General features: G+C 34.5%; 1 protein-coding gene across 1 annotated transcript in view; it reads left to right on the forward strand.

Annotated features, from left to right (window-relative positions):
- Positions 1-6,476, forward strand: part of KINESIN-13A (P-loop containing nucleoside triphosphate hydrolases superfamily protein) — an 83,027-nt gene extending 76,551 nt beyond the window's left edge. Inside the window, exons 14-15 of the mRNA XM_089403075.1 lie at positions 5,651-5,920; positions 6,029-6,476. Coding sequence (XP_089259201.1) covers positions 5,651-5,839 — 189 coding nt within the window. The 3' untranslated portion in view covers positions 5,840-5,920; positions 6,029-6,476. The remainder of the gene's footprint in view (positions 1-5,650; positions 5,921-6,028) is intronic.
- The last annotated feature ends 9,930 nt before the right edge of the window (positions 6,477-16,406 follow it).

Consider the following 16,406-nt stretch of genomic DNA (forward strand, 5'->3'; position numbering starts at 1 on the left):
ATAATACCCTGTCAACCCAAGAAATCCTCGCAGATGCTTTATGGATGTGGGGATTTTCCATTCCTTAATGGCTTTAATTTTGCTAGGGTCTACCTTAACTCCTTCATGAGATACAATATGACCCAAATATTCCACCTCCTGGACTCCAAAGAAACATTTGGATCTTTTTGCATATAATTGTTTCTCCTCCAATAGTTGTAGCACCCTGTCAACATGTTCAACATGATCCTTCCAAGACTTGCTGTAGATTAGTATATCATCAAAAAATACTAACACAAATTTTCTAAGGAATGGTTTGAAAATTGAATTCATCAAACCTTGAAATGTTGAAGGTGCATTGGTAAGGCCAAAAGGCATGACCAAAAATTCATAATGACCCTCATGAGTTCTAAATGCCGTTTTCGGAATGTCTTCAATCTTCATTCTGATTTGATGATATCCCGAACGAAGATCCAACTTGGTGAAGTAAATTGATCCATGCAATTCATCCAGTAATTCATCAATAACAGGAATGGGGAACTTATCTTTAATAGTGAGCTTGTTGAGCTCCCTATAATCCGGACACATGCGCCATGATCCATCCTTCTTGTGCACCAATACTACTGGAGCTGAGAAAGAACTTTGACTCGGTTGAATTATACCAGCCTCTAGCATTTCTGCAACCATACGTTCAATTTCACTTTTTTGGACATAGGGATATCTGTACGGCCTGATGTTTGGAGGAACACTTCCTGGAATCAGATGAATAGCATGATCATGATCACGCATAGGTGGGAGACCCTTGGGAGTCTCAAATACCTTGGAATGATTGTCCAAGACTTTTTGGAGATCTGGAGAAATAGATGATTCCAATGTGGAAACATCTAGCGAACATAATTGTGCAATTACACCTCTTTGCTCCTTTTTTAGAAGCTTTGTCATACCATTAGAGCTGATTATCTTTCCTGGTTTCCCTGCAATACCCCTTAATTCAACTTCCTTTCCTTCCGTAGAAAATTTGATGAAAAGTTCTTGAAAATTAAAAGCTATTGTACCCAAGGATTGTAGCCATTGGACTCCTAGTACAACATCAGCACCTCCCATTGGAATGGAAAGCATTGGGCTAGTCAATACATATTCTCCCATGGATAGCTTGATATTATGGCACTTTCCAGAGCAATTTATTGTTCCTCCATTTGCAATCATCACTTGACACTCTGGTGCTGGATATAGGAAGCAATTCAATTCTTTTGCTACCCTACAATGAATAAAATTGTGGGTGCTTCCTGAATCAATCAACACTATTACTTTTTCTTCTTGATTTGTCCTTCTATCTTGATGGTTTGAGGAGTGGTAATTCCCGCCAATGCATTACAAGATATGGTCGGATTTATTTGTTCTTCATCTAGGCTTTGTTCCTGAAGTATATCTTCTTCTTTTGACCTTTCTTGCTCCTTTTCTTCTTCCTCTTCACAATCTATGTAGAATAATTTCTTCTCAGCACACTTATGACCTTTAGTGTATTTGCTATCACAACTGTAACAAAGCCCTTTTGCTCTTTTTTCTTCCAATTGTTGTGGTGTCAACCTTATAGGTTGTGGAAGACTAGGGGCAACAACACTTCCATCTTTATAGTTGTGAGTGGTATGCTTCCTGGTTGCCATAATTTTGCTTTCCATTTTTCTTGCTAACCTGAATGCCTTCTCTAATGAATCAGGTTCCCAAAGGCGAACATCATGTTGGATATTATCCTTTAAAGACCCTATGAACACATCAATCCTATGCTCCTCTGGAATATCTTTTACCCTTATGTTCAATTTTTGGAACTCCTCAATGTGCTCCATTACTGAACCCTTTTGTTTGAGACTTATCAATTGGCTAAAAAAAGTGTTGCTTTTTGTATCTTCATAATGTGCTATCAATTCTTCCGTAAAAATTGCCCAAGTGATAAATTGTTTACGAGAGCAAAGCCATTGATACCATACAAACTGATTTGGTTCCAAATATATAGTTGCCATACGTACCTTTTGTGCATTTTGCACATTATTGAGATCGAAGAATTGCTCCATCTGTAATATCCATGTGGCGGGATCCTTGCCATCAAACTTCCTCATATCGATTTTTGGAATATGGTGATTCTTCGATCCAACATTAGCGTCTATGGAATCATGATTAACATTTCTTTTGTTCTCATCATGAGTTTCCTTTACTACCTTTTCACCATTAGTGACCTTTTCTTGTAGCAACTTCTTCAATTCTTCCATGTCTGTCTTCATATCTATCTTCAAATCTGCCATGTCTCTCTTCAAATCTGTCTTCGAATCATTCATCTTACCTTCCATGCCCTTTATCTTAGATTCCACGTCATTTATCTTAGATTCCACACCACTTATCTTAGCTTCTGTTAGCTTTTGTGAGCATGACATTTGTTGCACTTGTTCTTGTAATTTTGATATATCATGTAGCATTTCTTCTTCTTCTTCATGAGTCATGCTAGAGCTTTCAGGTTCCTTACTAGGTGTTTGCATTTTCTTTCCTCGGGGCATCAGTTACCGATAATAATGCTTTACTATGCCCTTTGAATTCCGTTAAACCAAGCTTACACAAAAATTTAAAAAAAAACTACACACCTTTTTTCACTTTATAGAAGCCTGATATTGAATCTGATGTATCTTTGTAATTTCAGATCATCCAATTCTGAAATTGCTACCTGTAGTAGCCTTCTGCGTCTTCTTTCCAATGCCACAAGTCTGAGCCAAATTGGATTCTCCAAGGAAGAGTTATGTGAAATCTCCCACAGTGACTTGTTTTTAGACTGGTTCAGTACAGCGAACTTGTACGACGTGCCACGAGTCACTGTTTCAACCTTTGAATCTAAAACACACACACAAGAAACTACAGTCCGTCCTCTTTCTGTACCTTCTTACGAAATTTCAATCCGATCCCCAGAGAGAAAGTTATGACGATTTTCCCCAGGTCACCTTTTTTGAAAGTAATTCAGGAGTCTGCAAAAAGACCAACTTCCTCAGATCATATCTCCGCAAATATCGCGCGAAAAGCTCTGAAATTCGGACCCAAGGTTCAGCGCGATTTCTTCTCAAATGGGTTTTTTTTGCGACTTCTGAAACGTCACAGAAAAAAGGTTATAGCGAAAATTGCCACGATGACCTGTTTGGAGCAGCGAAACCCTAGAATCCCAAGCTCTGATACCAAATGTTATGAAACCAGCTCAAGAAAAGATAGAAAAGATAGATCAACGCCTTAGAATTCAGCCTCTTCGAGGGGGCAACCTCCTTTACATTACATAAATGACCAATTCTTGGATGATACAAATGACAAAACCTCCTTTCTATATATAGGAGTCTAGGGAGTCACAATATAATCCAGCCGACCTAACAATAATAATATAAAGCCACAAAAATAACAATAGAGGGATTCTATGGGGCACAACAATATAAATAAGGGGTATAACTACAATAGTAATGGGGTAATCACTAGTATTATAGGGACCCAACAAAGTTTCTCCAGGAGGTTGCGCAGTCCTAGCGTAGAAGCCTCAGAGGGCATTTCAATTCGTTGAAGAGGGAAGATGTTTTCAGTTCCAGAGGCTGGACAAAGGTTACAAAGTGCCGGTGATACGTTTTCCCAGCTAGCAACAGGCATGACGACTTGATTAGCAAACGATTTGGGCAGCAGTTGTCGCAGGGCCTGCACAAACCTAGTTGGATGACTTTCTTTTCAGAGGCAGTCTAGTGGCAAAATTGCCTAGAGTGAGGGTAATTTCCCTCTAGATATTGCCATTATTTTCTTTGCAAGATAGCCAGATTTGGGCATCCAAATTATTGTACTCATAGTTTTTCACTGCTACATAATAATAAGACCCTCAGTTGTTGCACCGATTTTCCCAAGTTGGGTTTTTCTGGGGACATTTGTCCAAAAATATCCGTATAAATTTTGTGTGTGCTAGGTTTTCTCAGTTTCCAATGCTATTTTCTTTCGTAGTTTTATTTGTGAAAGTTGCAGTGTGAATTATTTAGTATTCGCTGTAATAGATAAATTAAATTAATTAACAATTAGAAAAATAAATTTCAGTTGCTACAATAGGATTTCTGACTTGAAATTTTCACATGGCCCTTTCTTATTGATAGCCGACAGGATTTTGGCTGGCCTATTTCTCTGAATCACCCTTTAGGGGTGTAGATAACACATAACAAAGTGACATTGGGAGAGAGGAGAGAACATATTTTATTAGTACTATCCTTAAAGGGAGTTGGACCAGCTGTACTCCCATGCTGACACTTGGGAAACAACACATGCCCTCATAGTCCTATGTGTAATGTCCATGTGTTTGATAAAGCAGGACAGAACGATGCCGTCATGTTCTATCATGAGATCTCCCATGCATGTTGGACACTAATGATGTAATGATGTGTCCCAACATGTCAAATATTTTTGTAATTTCTAATAAAAATTCAAAAAAATGTGGATGTGTCATGACTTGTTAATAAATATGTTCCAATGTGATTGATTTATTTTTATTTTCAAAATGTTCATAAAATTTACGTATGTATGTCTATCTTTCATCTCTTTAATTTTAATATTTGTAGGTATCTCTCACACACGCACACCATGTTGGGGGCTAACTGCCCCATGTTGGACACCATATCTGTGTGTTCATGTGTCGTAGACTGGCACCTGTTTAATTTTCTCAATGGTTGGAGTTCTATTGAAAGAATGTGGAGGGGCTTAACTACACATTAGTGATCCCTAAAATGATCTCCAGTCAATTTCGAAAGTGAAATGTAACAGTTGTGAATGGATTTTGCAGTTGCTTTTATGCCTACGTTAAAAACGTTCTCTTTCTAGGCTTGCCAATTTTGTGTGTGCCATAATCTGGGGTCTTTTTTACAGTAAGAATATAATTGGCGCTTTAGATTTCAAAACAGAATTTGTACTTGCCATATTGAGACTCTAGGGAAGGGTCATATTTCAATGGATGGTATAATGCTCTAAATTGGTTAAGGGGTTTCTGTTGGAGTTTGTTAAATTTGCCTCATTTTTTTGAAGTACAAATGTATCTATTTTAAAATTTAGGCTTGTATTAACTTTGTTGTAGTGGGATTTGTGTTGATATAATAACAGATATTTTTATAGATTTCTGTGGGAGGTAGGATCTTGAAAGCTCCTTTGTTATTTCAAAATATCGTAGTTTACCTAGCCTTTCAAAGTACTGTGTTTGTTAAATATTTATTGTATTTCCACGTTCATAATCTTCAGGAATGTGCCTTCACCTCAAGTCGACAGAGTAAACTTATTCTGATTAATCGGTTGCTAACCATAGCCAGAGTGAATTCTATGGAATCGTTTAGAGTGGGGATGTGAACAAAGTAATTTATTTTGTATTATGTACATTGATTAATCATTGCATGTGATAAATTGAATGTCATTGTATTCTTATGGATAGCATTGAAAAAAAACATGTGATGAGATTTAAAGTTACACGTGCATTTAATATTACTGAATTTTCAAGATGTGAATTCCTTAAGCTCATTTTATTGGCAGGATATTGAGATGTATGATGTACCAATGGAAGGTCATCTATTTGGTAGGAGATTGATGTCAATGAAGAATATAAATGAAAAGTTTATTTTTTTGGCTTTTTTGATTTCAGGAAATGAAAATTTTAACAGAAGTTGAGCAACCAGGCAGCCTCATAGATGACTATGTGTCCAAACTAAGTATTGTGTTATCACGGAAAGCGGCTAGTCTGGTGAGCTTGCAGGCTCGACTCGCAAGGTTTCAGAACCGTCTCAAGGAGCAAGAGATACTTAGCCTGAAAAAGAACATGTCCTTGAGATGATCCATCAGACATTTGGAAACCATTCTTTCAGCTCTGATTTTTTCTTAGGTGGTAAATTTTGCAGTTGGCATCATACCCAAGGTAATTTTATTACTGAAGATGCTTCCTCAAGGAGGGTCTGTCTTCGCATTCTGAAACTTACATCGTAAGTTTATAGAATGATGTTAACATCTATATTTCTTTTGTCAGATGGAGATGTTGACTGAGAATCCATATCTCTGAAGGCCAGCTGTATATGAAATCTCTTGCTGCAACACAACAGATTGTTAGAGTTGATTTGTCATGCAATATTTCTGCGTATACTAAATTGTGAAATTTGGTGTGTTTCCTAATCTTATTGCTTCCTATTGTTATTCTACTGGGAATGCAAGATGTATCTGTTCAGAGAAAGGTGGAAGCCCCAATTAAGGTGCTTGGATTCATGACTTTACAATGTTCCCATTCAAATTTATTAATATGCCAGGAGCTTTTCTCTGGTGAAAACTATAGCGTCATATTATGTCTTGTAACCTTGTAACTGTTTTTACATGTTTCTGTAGAAACTGCACACTACTATGATAAAGGAACCAAGGATTGAAAATTTTATCGTCAATGATAACTTGTAGGAGTGGCCATCCTTGAACAGATTTCTAGCATATATTCTTTGTTGCAATTTTTATTTTCGATTAAATATTTTCCTTTTTTCATTTTGAATATAGAACTTCAGTTTTGCATATATAACGTTTTGTGTCAAAATGTTTATGGGAGGTTAGATTAGTCGTCTATGACTGAACTAAAGCGCAAATTCTGTAAAACATTCTATTGGGATTTACATTTGCTCCTCGTAATCTTATCCATGGAAAATGAGACGAGCTAGTGGCTTTAGTACTGCATAAAACATTGAAACATAACTAAACTTCCCAAATCGTACATGAAGGTGAGTTCTCATTAATGATTGCACTGTGGTAAAAGTATTGAATAATAATCATTACACATGAATAATAAACATTTATAATTTTAAACCATTTAGGAAAACATCCATTTCTCTTGAAGTATGAACTTGATTGTAAACCCCCCTTCCGTCGACCTCTCTCAAGTTGGACGTTGCTTCAACCTTGTACATGCTTTTACGTGGCATGGTTTATTGTCATTCTAAATCTGAAATGAGAAATAAAACTCCTTTAGTTTGGTTCTTATTTCCATTCTTAGCTTGATACCGTTGGAAATTGATCTAAAACACCAACACTGATGCATAAAACACCAACACTGATGCACGAAGGATTGCTTGTGTGGAGCAAGGAGGAAGACTTGCACAGGACGTGTAATCAAATGACAAAGTTATTTAAATAACTTTCTGCATGCTGAAGGATCATTATTAACAACAATCGACACCTTTGTGATGCGCTGGATTCTCATGATACCTTTGCAACATAAATTGCTGTAAGCCAAGTAAACTTGTGCCGACTGTGTGATCAATATCAATTTATAGCATGATGAGGTTTTAGTAATAAACTTTCCTTTTCACTTAATGTCTTAATCGAAATATTAATGTCTTCACCATTTGATTGTTATTATCATTCTTATGTAATGAAGAGCTTTAATGGGAACCAGCACGTGGTCAAGGGCAGTTAGTACCATGCCATTTACTCTTATAATGTCATGCTTGGATTTGTTATTTAATTTACTTATTTACACTAATTTGTGCTAATTCAGACTCCTTGTATTTGCAATACATAGTGATAAATGAATTTTTATCTTTATTAGTTATAATTAATTTCACTTTTATCAGTTATAAATAAGATGTGACGGAAACTTTTTGTCCATGGATTCTCGAATTCTCTGCTTTTAGCCAATATAAGATGCAACGGAATTATACTTTTTAGGTATAAATTTGGCTGTGTTTAGAGCACAAACAGGAAAAGATAGAATTGCTGCTGAATAAGAAATACAATACCTATATAAGACAATCTAAAGAATCAATCAACAAAAAATTTTAACAATGTTTAAAGACGATTAAAAATATTTAGTAAATTAAATGAATGTGGTTTAGGTGAAGTATGAGGAAAGAATAATACTGGCATAAAAATAATAAGATTAATAGTTGAAATCTTTAGTGAATTATATTAATGTGACCCTGATATATAAAACAATAGTAATAATCTAATTTTAAGGACATGGCCAACTGACACATCAAATTAGTGTATTCGATCTTTTTTGTGTGGCGAGAGACTCACCTCCGCAACTATTTGATTGCTAAAGTTTAAGGAAGTGTACGTGCTCTATCTTTCTAGATTTGAACCTATTATTTAGGAGGAAACATGTTCTTAACCATTAAGGAAAGAATATTGACACAAGCCTTAATAATTAAAGCAAAGAAAGATGAAAATTGAAGAGTTGAAGACAACAAATAGACAAAAAAAGAAAACAAACTGAGCTATGGGAAAGGAAGGGATATGAAAGACACAGGGGAGTTTAAAGTTGAACAAAACAAAGAGAATAAAGGAATTAAATGTGAACAACATGAGACATGGAGAGGATTAAAACACATGACAAATTAAAATTAAGATATATGTGAATGAAAAAATGGTCGTGGTTAACATAGAGTAAGGAAAAAGTGAGATGATCTAAGAAAGGTAAGAATTGAGGGAAATTGATTAGGTAAGTAGAAAATATGATAAAAAAATTGAATTTGGGACATTGAATGCCATTGTCTTTAGTAGGTTTGAGACTCTATTTCAAGTGAGGATAAAGATCATTGAATAGAATGTGAAAATACTTGAGCATTGAGCAAGGTGAAAGTTATAATGCTTATTGGAGGTTGTCATTTTCCTTTTCATTGTTTAAATATATTTGACCAAAATTCTTATGTTGACACATTTTTAGGTGTATGATTGATGATACAAATCCTCTGACCTCAATGTAGAGAGCTATTTTATATAAATGCTCATGATTTTGTAGTAATGTTGTAAAAATGCATTTTTTACATATAATAAGATCTTGACGACTTCATTAATGACTAAGCCTTAGGTCAGGTTTTTGTTTGGGTGTTTATATCATTATTGTTGAATATTTTCACTGTGTATTGTAAAAGCCTTGCTCCATTACTCTTGTATGCAAGTACAATCCAACCTTGAGTGTACATGTACTATTTTTTGTTTTTAGTTATTGGAATAGTTGTAGTGGTAATTCCATGCAAGAAAATGTTTTAAAAATTGGTCAAACTAGGGTAGAAATAGATGTTTTGACCTTAATGGATGATGAATTGGCTCTTAAATTGGTTTAGTGATTGGTTGTGTTTTAAACCGAGTAGTTTGATATGGAACAAGATAAATGAATCAATGTAATTGTTGTTGCTTTGAACTAGCACATGCCTACTTGTAGCTAAAAAAATGAATAAAACAATAAACGACAACAAAAATCTAATCTCCCACCCTACTTAAACCTTGAAATAATATTATACAAGGACGCCCTCACCCCCCCTCTCACCCATTTGCCTAACATCTATTTCCTTGAGCGCTTATGGGCAATTGAAGTTTATGGAGCTATCTTGATGTGTTGTTATTTATACTTGCAATTTGTTTGGAATTGTTCCTTTTAATCTAGATTTGGCATCCAAATTGAAATGTGACATTTCCTCTACAAGTTTGGAACAATTATTTATTATGAAATAGAACTCAAGCTAATTAAAGACAAGATTTTGGTGGGAAATATTTGACAACCTCTAGATTTAAATCTCATTAACAACTAATAAGTTGATAATGACAACTCTCATCAAAAGATAAGGATGACAACTCAAAAGAATGTAATCTTAAATTTTGTGATTGTCAAGGGATTCACTGTAACATGAATTACAACAAAAGAGTCAACATTTGAATTGGTCCTTGTTTAGAACAATTCTCTTTTTGATTTAGAGATGGACTCCCACCAATAGTCAACACATGATCATTTTGATGATACCGCTTTAGGAGCAGATTGAAAAGAAGATAAAGAAGTTTCGCTTGCACTTTCCAAGCCCATCCTCGAACTTTGGGAGGAAGTCATCAATAACAAGTATAGAATTGAAACAAGGTATTTTCTTTCTATTTTCCCACAGAATCAAGAGAAGGGGGCTCAAATGCAATGTTGCGATGTCAGTGTTGGATATGAAAAGAGTGTGACTTTTCACATTCCATTCTAGTTTTAGAGTGTTGGCTTTTTCTAGGACAATTTATCTTCCCCTGCTCCATAGCCACTTCATATTATCAAATGCCAACATTGTGATTGAGTTGGACACGTGAAAGATCAATGTTTTGATCTTCACCCTTGTGAGTCTTGTGGAAAACATATTTATGATTTAGATAAACGATCTAGACAGAAGCCTCCTACAAGAGCAAAGATATATTGGCAATGGTCTTTAACAACCAAGAAGATTTATTAGTCATACAATAGAGTTTGTTTTCTAGTATTGACATGTCTTGCAGTAGAGAGATTTTCATCTTCTCACCTTGTATCTAACGGGGTTGATGGGGGAAATTGATAGTTAGTCAGTAGTTTTGAAGTCATATTGAGTCTGACCCATAACTAGAACCAAAGCTTGCAACCAAATTTTAGAGCTAAACGCTGGAAAGCATGAGAAGGGGGGTTGAATCAATGTTTCTTTCATTTGTTATATTATGTTTGTTAATTTTTTTATCACAAAATAAACCAGAACACAAGAGAGAGAAAAATAAATAAATTTATAGAGTACTCTAATCCTCTTTTACAACAATTTCAGGCTCCAACGTGTACAAAAAAATCTTTGATTTTTTCAAGGCTCCAACCTTGAACAAATCCAAGCTCCAAATTAGTCAAAATCAGGACTCAAACTCAATTAGGAGCTTGGACTCAAACTTGTTTTCTTCACCTCGGATCAAACTCTTTCGTATCTTCTTTGCCTTCGCAGAGTTGGATGCTCAAATGAGGACAAATGAGGCCATATTAATACTAGCTTGTTCATGTTTGAATATACACATCATTTGGAGAGGGGTTGACTTGAGTTCATGTAGGCTCATGTAGGTCGACTGAAAGAGAGACAATAATATGGGTTTCCTAAATTGTAAATTCAATATCTCATCAATGAGTAGGAGTTAGAAGGCGAGTAAGTACTCGTTGGAAAGGGCTTGAAGTCTTCTACACTCTTATGTGATTGAATTCTTGAGTAAGTGTTCCCTTTGACATCAATAACAATAATCTTCCAATAATCTCCCCCTTTGTTATTGATGGCAACAATCTCCTCATATGTTGCTTCCCCAGTGATCGTGCTACTCCCCCTGTCATTTTCTCGCCCTTTGACATCAATAGCAAAGATATTCTCTAATGGGATGCAAGAGAGATGACCCCCATCTTTTGACGAAGATGTTCAAATGCTTCTTGAGGTAGGGGTTTTGTGAAGATATCTGCAATTTTCTCCTTAGTGTTGACATACTCCATTTGATGTTTTGTTCTGCAACCTGTTCTTGGAGGAAGTGATAAGTGATTGGGATATGTTTTTTTCTTTGAATGCATGACTAGATTCTTTGAGAGGTTGATTGCACTGGTATTATCATAGTAGATGGTGATAGGATGATTTGTTTCTATATTGACATCCTTCAAGGATTCCTTTATCCATAGGATCCGTGTACAAAAATCCTTTGTTATATATTTGGCTTCAATTGTGGAGAGAGATATAGATGATTATTTTTTTGCTAAGCTAAGATACAAGACAATCTCCCAAGCATTCCCAATGGTAGTCTTTCAATCATCAACACTTCCTCCGCAATTTGCATAAGTACATGTTGTCAAGGTAAGATTTGTGCTCTTAGGGTACCATAACCCAAAATCAAGGGTGCCTTTCAGGTATCTTAGGATTCTCTTTACGACTAGCATATGAGATTCCGTAGGGGCTTATTGGAATTTTGCTACCATTCCTACTGCCTGCATGATATATGGTCGTGAAGTTGTCAGATATAAAAGACCTCTAATCATTAATTTGTAGAGAGTAACATCCACCATAGGATATTCATCATCCTTACTTGGCTTGCAACCTATAGTCATAGGTGTGCTCATAATAGCAGATTCTTCCATCCCAAATCGCTTAAGCATATCCCAATGAGATATTTTGCATACGATATGAACATACCTTCTTTTGTTTGAGTTACTTGAAGTCCAAGAAAGTAAGACAACTCATCAAGCATCGAAATTTCAAATTCTTTTGACATGTTTTGAGCAAATTTATGACTCATTTCATCATTGTTGCTCCCAAAAACCAGATCATCTGCGTATAATAGTGTGATTAGCATATTGTCTTTGTCCATCTGCATATAAAGATTGCTTCCAGCGACTCCTTTCTTGAAACCTTGTTGTTGAAGATAGTGATCAAGTATAACATATCAAACTCTTAGAGCTTTGTTTTAATCCATACAAGACCTTCTTCAATTTGCAAGCAAATTATTTTCCTTTTGCTAAGTCAAACCTTTTTGGTTGTACCATGTATACTTCTTCCTTTTGGTCACTATTTAGAAATTATTTTATGTCCATTTAATAAATTTTGAAGCCTTTAGAAGAAGAAAATGCCGAGAATATTCTCGTAGCTTCTAACAGGGCAACAAGAGTGAAGGTTTCTTCAAAGTCACTTCCTTCAATTTGAGAGTATCCCTTGCATACCAACTTTGTCTTATTTATGATGATTTGTCCATATTCATTTATTTTATTCTTATACACACACTTGGTTTCTATGACATTCTTAGCCTTTGTACGACATACTAGCTCCCATGTTCCATTTTTTTCAACATTAGAGAAATTTTGAGGTCTAAAATAGACCTCCTAAGGAATATTATAAAATAATAGTGGAAGTAATAAAATGAGATTAGATGACATCATCACATTTTAGAGGGAAAAAAGAAATATATTTATTTATTTTTATTTTTATTTTTTTTAACTCGTATTTTCAATTGATCTCCTTATGGTTTTACTCAAATTTCGAGTGGGAGCACTCTTTGGATGCATAATTTAATTTTTTATCCATGGAGTACCCATGTTGCATACTTTCGATAGACCCCGCTACACGACAAATGAGAAATACATGAAAAACGCGATTACAACATCCAATGAGTGTTCCCACTCGAAATTTGAGTAAAACCGTAGGGAGATAAGTTGAAAATACGAGTTGAAAAAATAATTAAAGAAAAAACTTTTTAAAATATTTTCACTATTTTACTCCAAAAATGGCAGATCATCCCCTATGGTTGACATCATCATCTTGAATCCTATTGGTTCTTATAAAGTTTATTTTGGTTGTACATTTTTGTTTTGAAGCACATTTTAGACCTAAAAATTTCTCTAATGTTCTATGGATCTCTTCTTCCATTACTTTTATCCACTGAGGATCCTTGTTTGAGTGAAATTTTCTAGTTCTATTGTGAATAAAAAGGAAATATCATTCATTTTTTTTTGTATTTGTCATCTTTCTTTGAGTTTGTATACCACCATTTACATCACCAATAAATTGATCTTTTGGATGATGTTTTTGAACGAACATTACCTTTGATGGAGTTTGAGATGGTTCCTTTTGATTTTTCGACTCATTTGATTCCCTTGTAGCATCTTTTTCTGGATCTCCAAGGATAGGATATTCTCCATCGATTTCAACTTCTTTATTAGGAATAATCTCATCAATATTTACATTAATAGTTTCAACTATCTTTTGCGACTGATTGTTGTAGCATTTGTAGGCCTTAGTTCTTGTAGAGTATCCAAGAAAGATTCCTTCATCAACCTGAGAATTGAACTTGCCTAGTGAATCATCATTGATCTTCATAAAACACTCACTTCCAAATATTCTAAAATATTTCACTGAAGCAAGTCTTTCTTCCCATAATTCATATGGAGTTTTATCACTATTTGCCATGAATTGTGCTCTATTCTTAGTATATATTGTTGCCCTAACTACTTCTCTCTAAAATTTAGATTGTAAATTAGTTGCTAATAACATTATTCTTGCTATCTCTTGTACAAATCTTTCTTTCAACCACTCCATTTTGTTGTGGAGTCATGGAAACAGATAGTTCCCTTTTGATTTCATGTTTTTCACAGAATTCATTGAATTTCCTTGAGGTAAATTATCCACTTCTATCTTTCCTTAAACATTTGATCTTTGGCTCACTTTCATTTTCAACAGTGGCTTTGAAGGTTTTAAAACATTCTAGTGCTTCTGACTTAATTTTTATGAAAAACACCCACATTGTTCTAGTAGAATCATCTATATATAATATAAAGTACCTTTCTCCTTGTAGAGTTGGAGTTCTGGTTTGCCCACACAAATCTGCATGAATGATTTCTAGAGGCTTTGATGATGAGCATTCCTTTGTCTTGAAGTTGGTCCTTGTTTGCTTTCCATGTTGGCATGGTGCACAAATAACCTTTTTAGGTTTTGAAATTATGGGGATATCTCTCATTGCTTGAGTTTTGTTGATTTTCACCAAATTATCAAAGTTTAGATGTCCCAATCACTTGTGTCATAACCAGATTTCATCTATTTGATTGAAATAACATCTTTCTTGTATCTCGCTGAGAATTGATACATTGTATGTTGTTCTTCTCATGTTCCCACAAGTTTTCTTGAGGAAAAATTTCTTATTTCACAATCCTTGGTACAAAAGATGATATCATGTCCTTGGTCACATATTTGGTTGATTCTTAGAAGATTATGCTTGAGTCCTTCAACAAATAATGCATTTTGTGCTTTTCCTTTACCATTTATGAGACTTACTGTGCATTTTCTAGCAATTTTAGCATATCCACTTCCAAAAGTCACATTTTCATCCTTCTTGTTTAGTGAGATGAACTTCTTTTGGTCACCAGACACGTGCCTAGAACATCCACTATCTACAAACCATTTGTTTTCCTTATTTTGTGCACACAAAGCTAGGCCACATTTTTCAGGGGTGGGTTCTCTAGTCTTCCTTCTCCATACCCTTTCTCTTAGTTCTAGTGGACAATTTTGTGCTTCATGACCTCGATTATTGCTTTTGGAGCATTCTAGACTATATTTTAAAAAAGGAGCAAATGAATTGTAAGTTCTAATATGGTTTTGTCTCCTTGAATCAATAGTCTTATTTTGGTAATTAGTCTCATACTTTCTTGAGTCAACATTATTACCTCCATAAGCCTTGCAATGCTTAACCTAATGACCAAAAAATTTACAAAGGAAAACATGACCAAGGAAAATAGTTTGATACCTTTTGGTATAAGCTTGGCTTGATGTGACATTCTTTTATGGATAAGACAACTTCTCATTCCTTTGAATATTATGAAGAGGTCCTTTTGATGTGTCATTTGGATAGAACTGCTTCTCACTTCTTGGATGATTGTGAAGAACATCAACATAACTTCTTGGTTCTTCTTCATGATGGACATTACTGTTTTCCCTTGAATTAGATGATTCGCCTATATAGCCAAGGCTTGATTTGTCATGTTGTGGTATTTGAGTGTTAAGGATGACATCTAGGGTTTGAGAACTGAATATCAAGATTTTGTTGACCTTGTCCAATTCTCCTTTTAGAGAGACAACTTCAACGTCTAATTTCTCGCAGGTCTCTTCCTTTTCCTTTAACTTGTTGTTTAATACTTCCTATATACTCTTTGTTTCTTCTTTTTTGGTTTTGAGAGAGATGATTACTTGTGATAATTTTCTGTTCTTTTTCCTTAGTTTTTCATTCCCTTCAATGGCACTAATGAGTAATTCATCCACATTTCCTTCTTGTTCTTCAAGTTTATCTATGTCATCTATGAAGGCCATGAATAATACTTCTTTGCTTCCCACATAATCATCATCCTCATTAGAATCATCACTGTCTTGTTTGGAGAATACGTTCTCGTTTGAACCTTTCTTTTTGAATGTCCTTTTAGGTTCATACTCATTGTCATTGTCATCTTTGGAAGGACACTTTGCAATGTGATGTCATATTTTGCCACATTTAAAACAAATGAGAGGGTACTTACCTTTGAGTTTGGATCCTTTCTTCAACTTCTTAACAAATTGTTCCAATTAACAATGTAAACTTTTAAACATGAACTATGAACTCAAAATGAGAACTTTAGCCAAAAAACCCAAAAAAACATGAAAAACAGTGCTAAAAACGAAAAGTGTGTATACTAGAACGATATTTTTTTTAGTGTTAATTTTCAACATATTTGAAAAATGGCAATAAAACCAATATATATTTTTTTTTGGCATAAAAAACAATTCTTTTTAGGAAAAAAACACATTAATGTTTCTGGTATAATGACATTTTTCTTTCCAAATATATTTTCAACATTTTTTTAATAATGATGATAAAGATAAAATAATGGAATCTGAAACACATTAAAATTCCACTCATTTTCATCCATGTTGTTAAACATATAATAACATGACACTAAAGATCACTAAAATTCTAATTGCTTTCAACCATAACATTAAAGATAATTTTTTTTTGAAAAATTTCAACCATAGAATTAAAAAACTCTAAGTTTTCAACACATTTAAACCACGACATTATGAACAAATTACATGACTAAATTAATGAAAATGTTAATATTTGTAGATTGAATG

The sequence above is a fragment of the Pinus tabuliformis genome, chromosome 2_1, assembly GCF_031772625.1.
Source record: "Pinus tabuliformis cultivar Carrire ecotype Pingquan chromosome 2_1, CPIR1, whole genome shotgun sequence".
Taxonomy (NCBI): Eukaryota; Viridiplantae; Streptophyta; class Pinopsida; order Pinales; family Pinaceae; genus Pinus; species Pinus tabuliformis.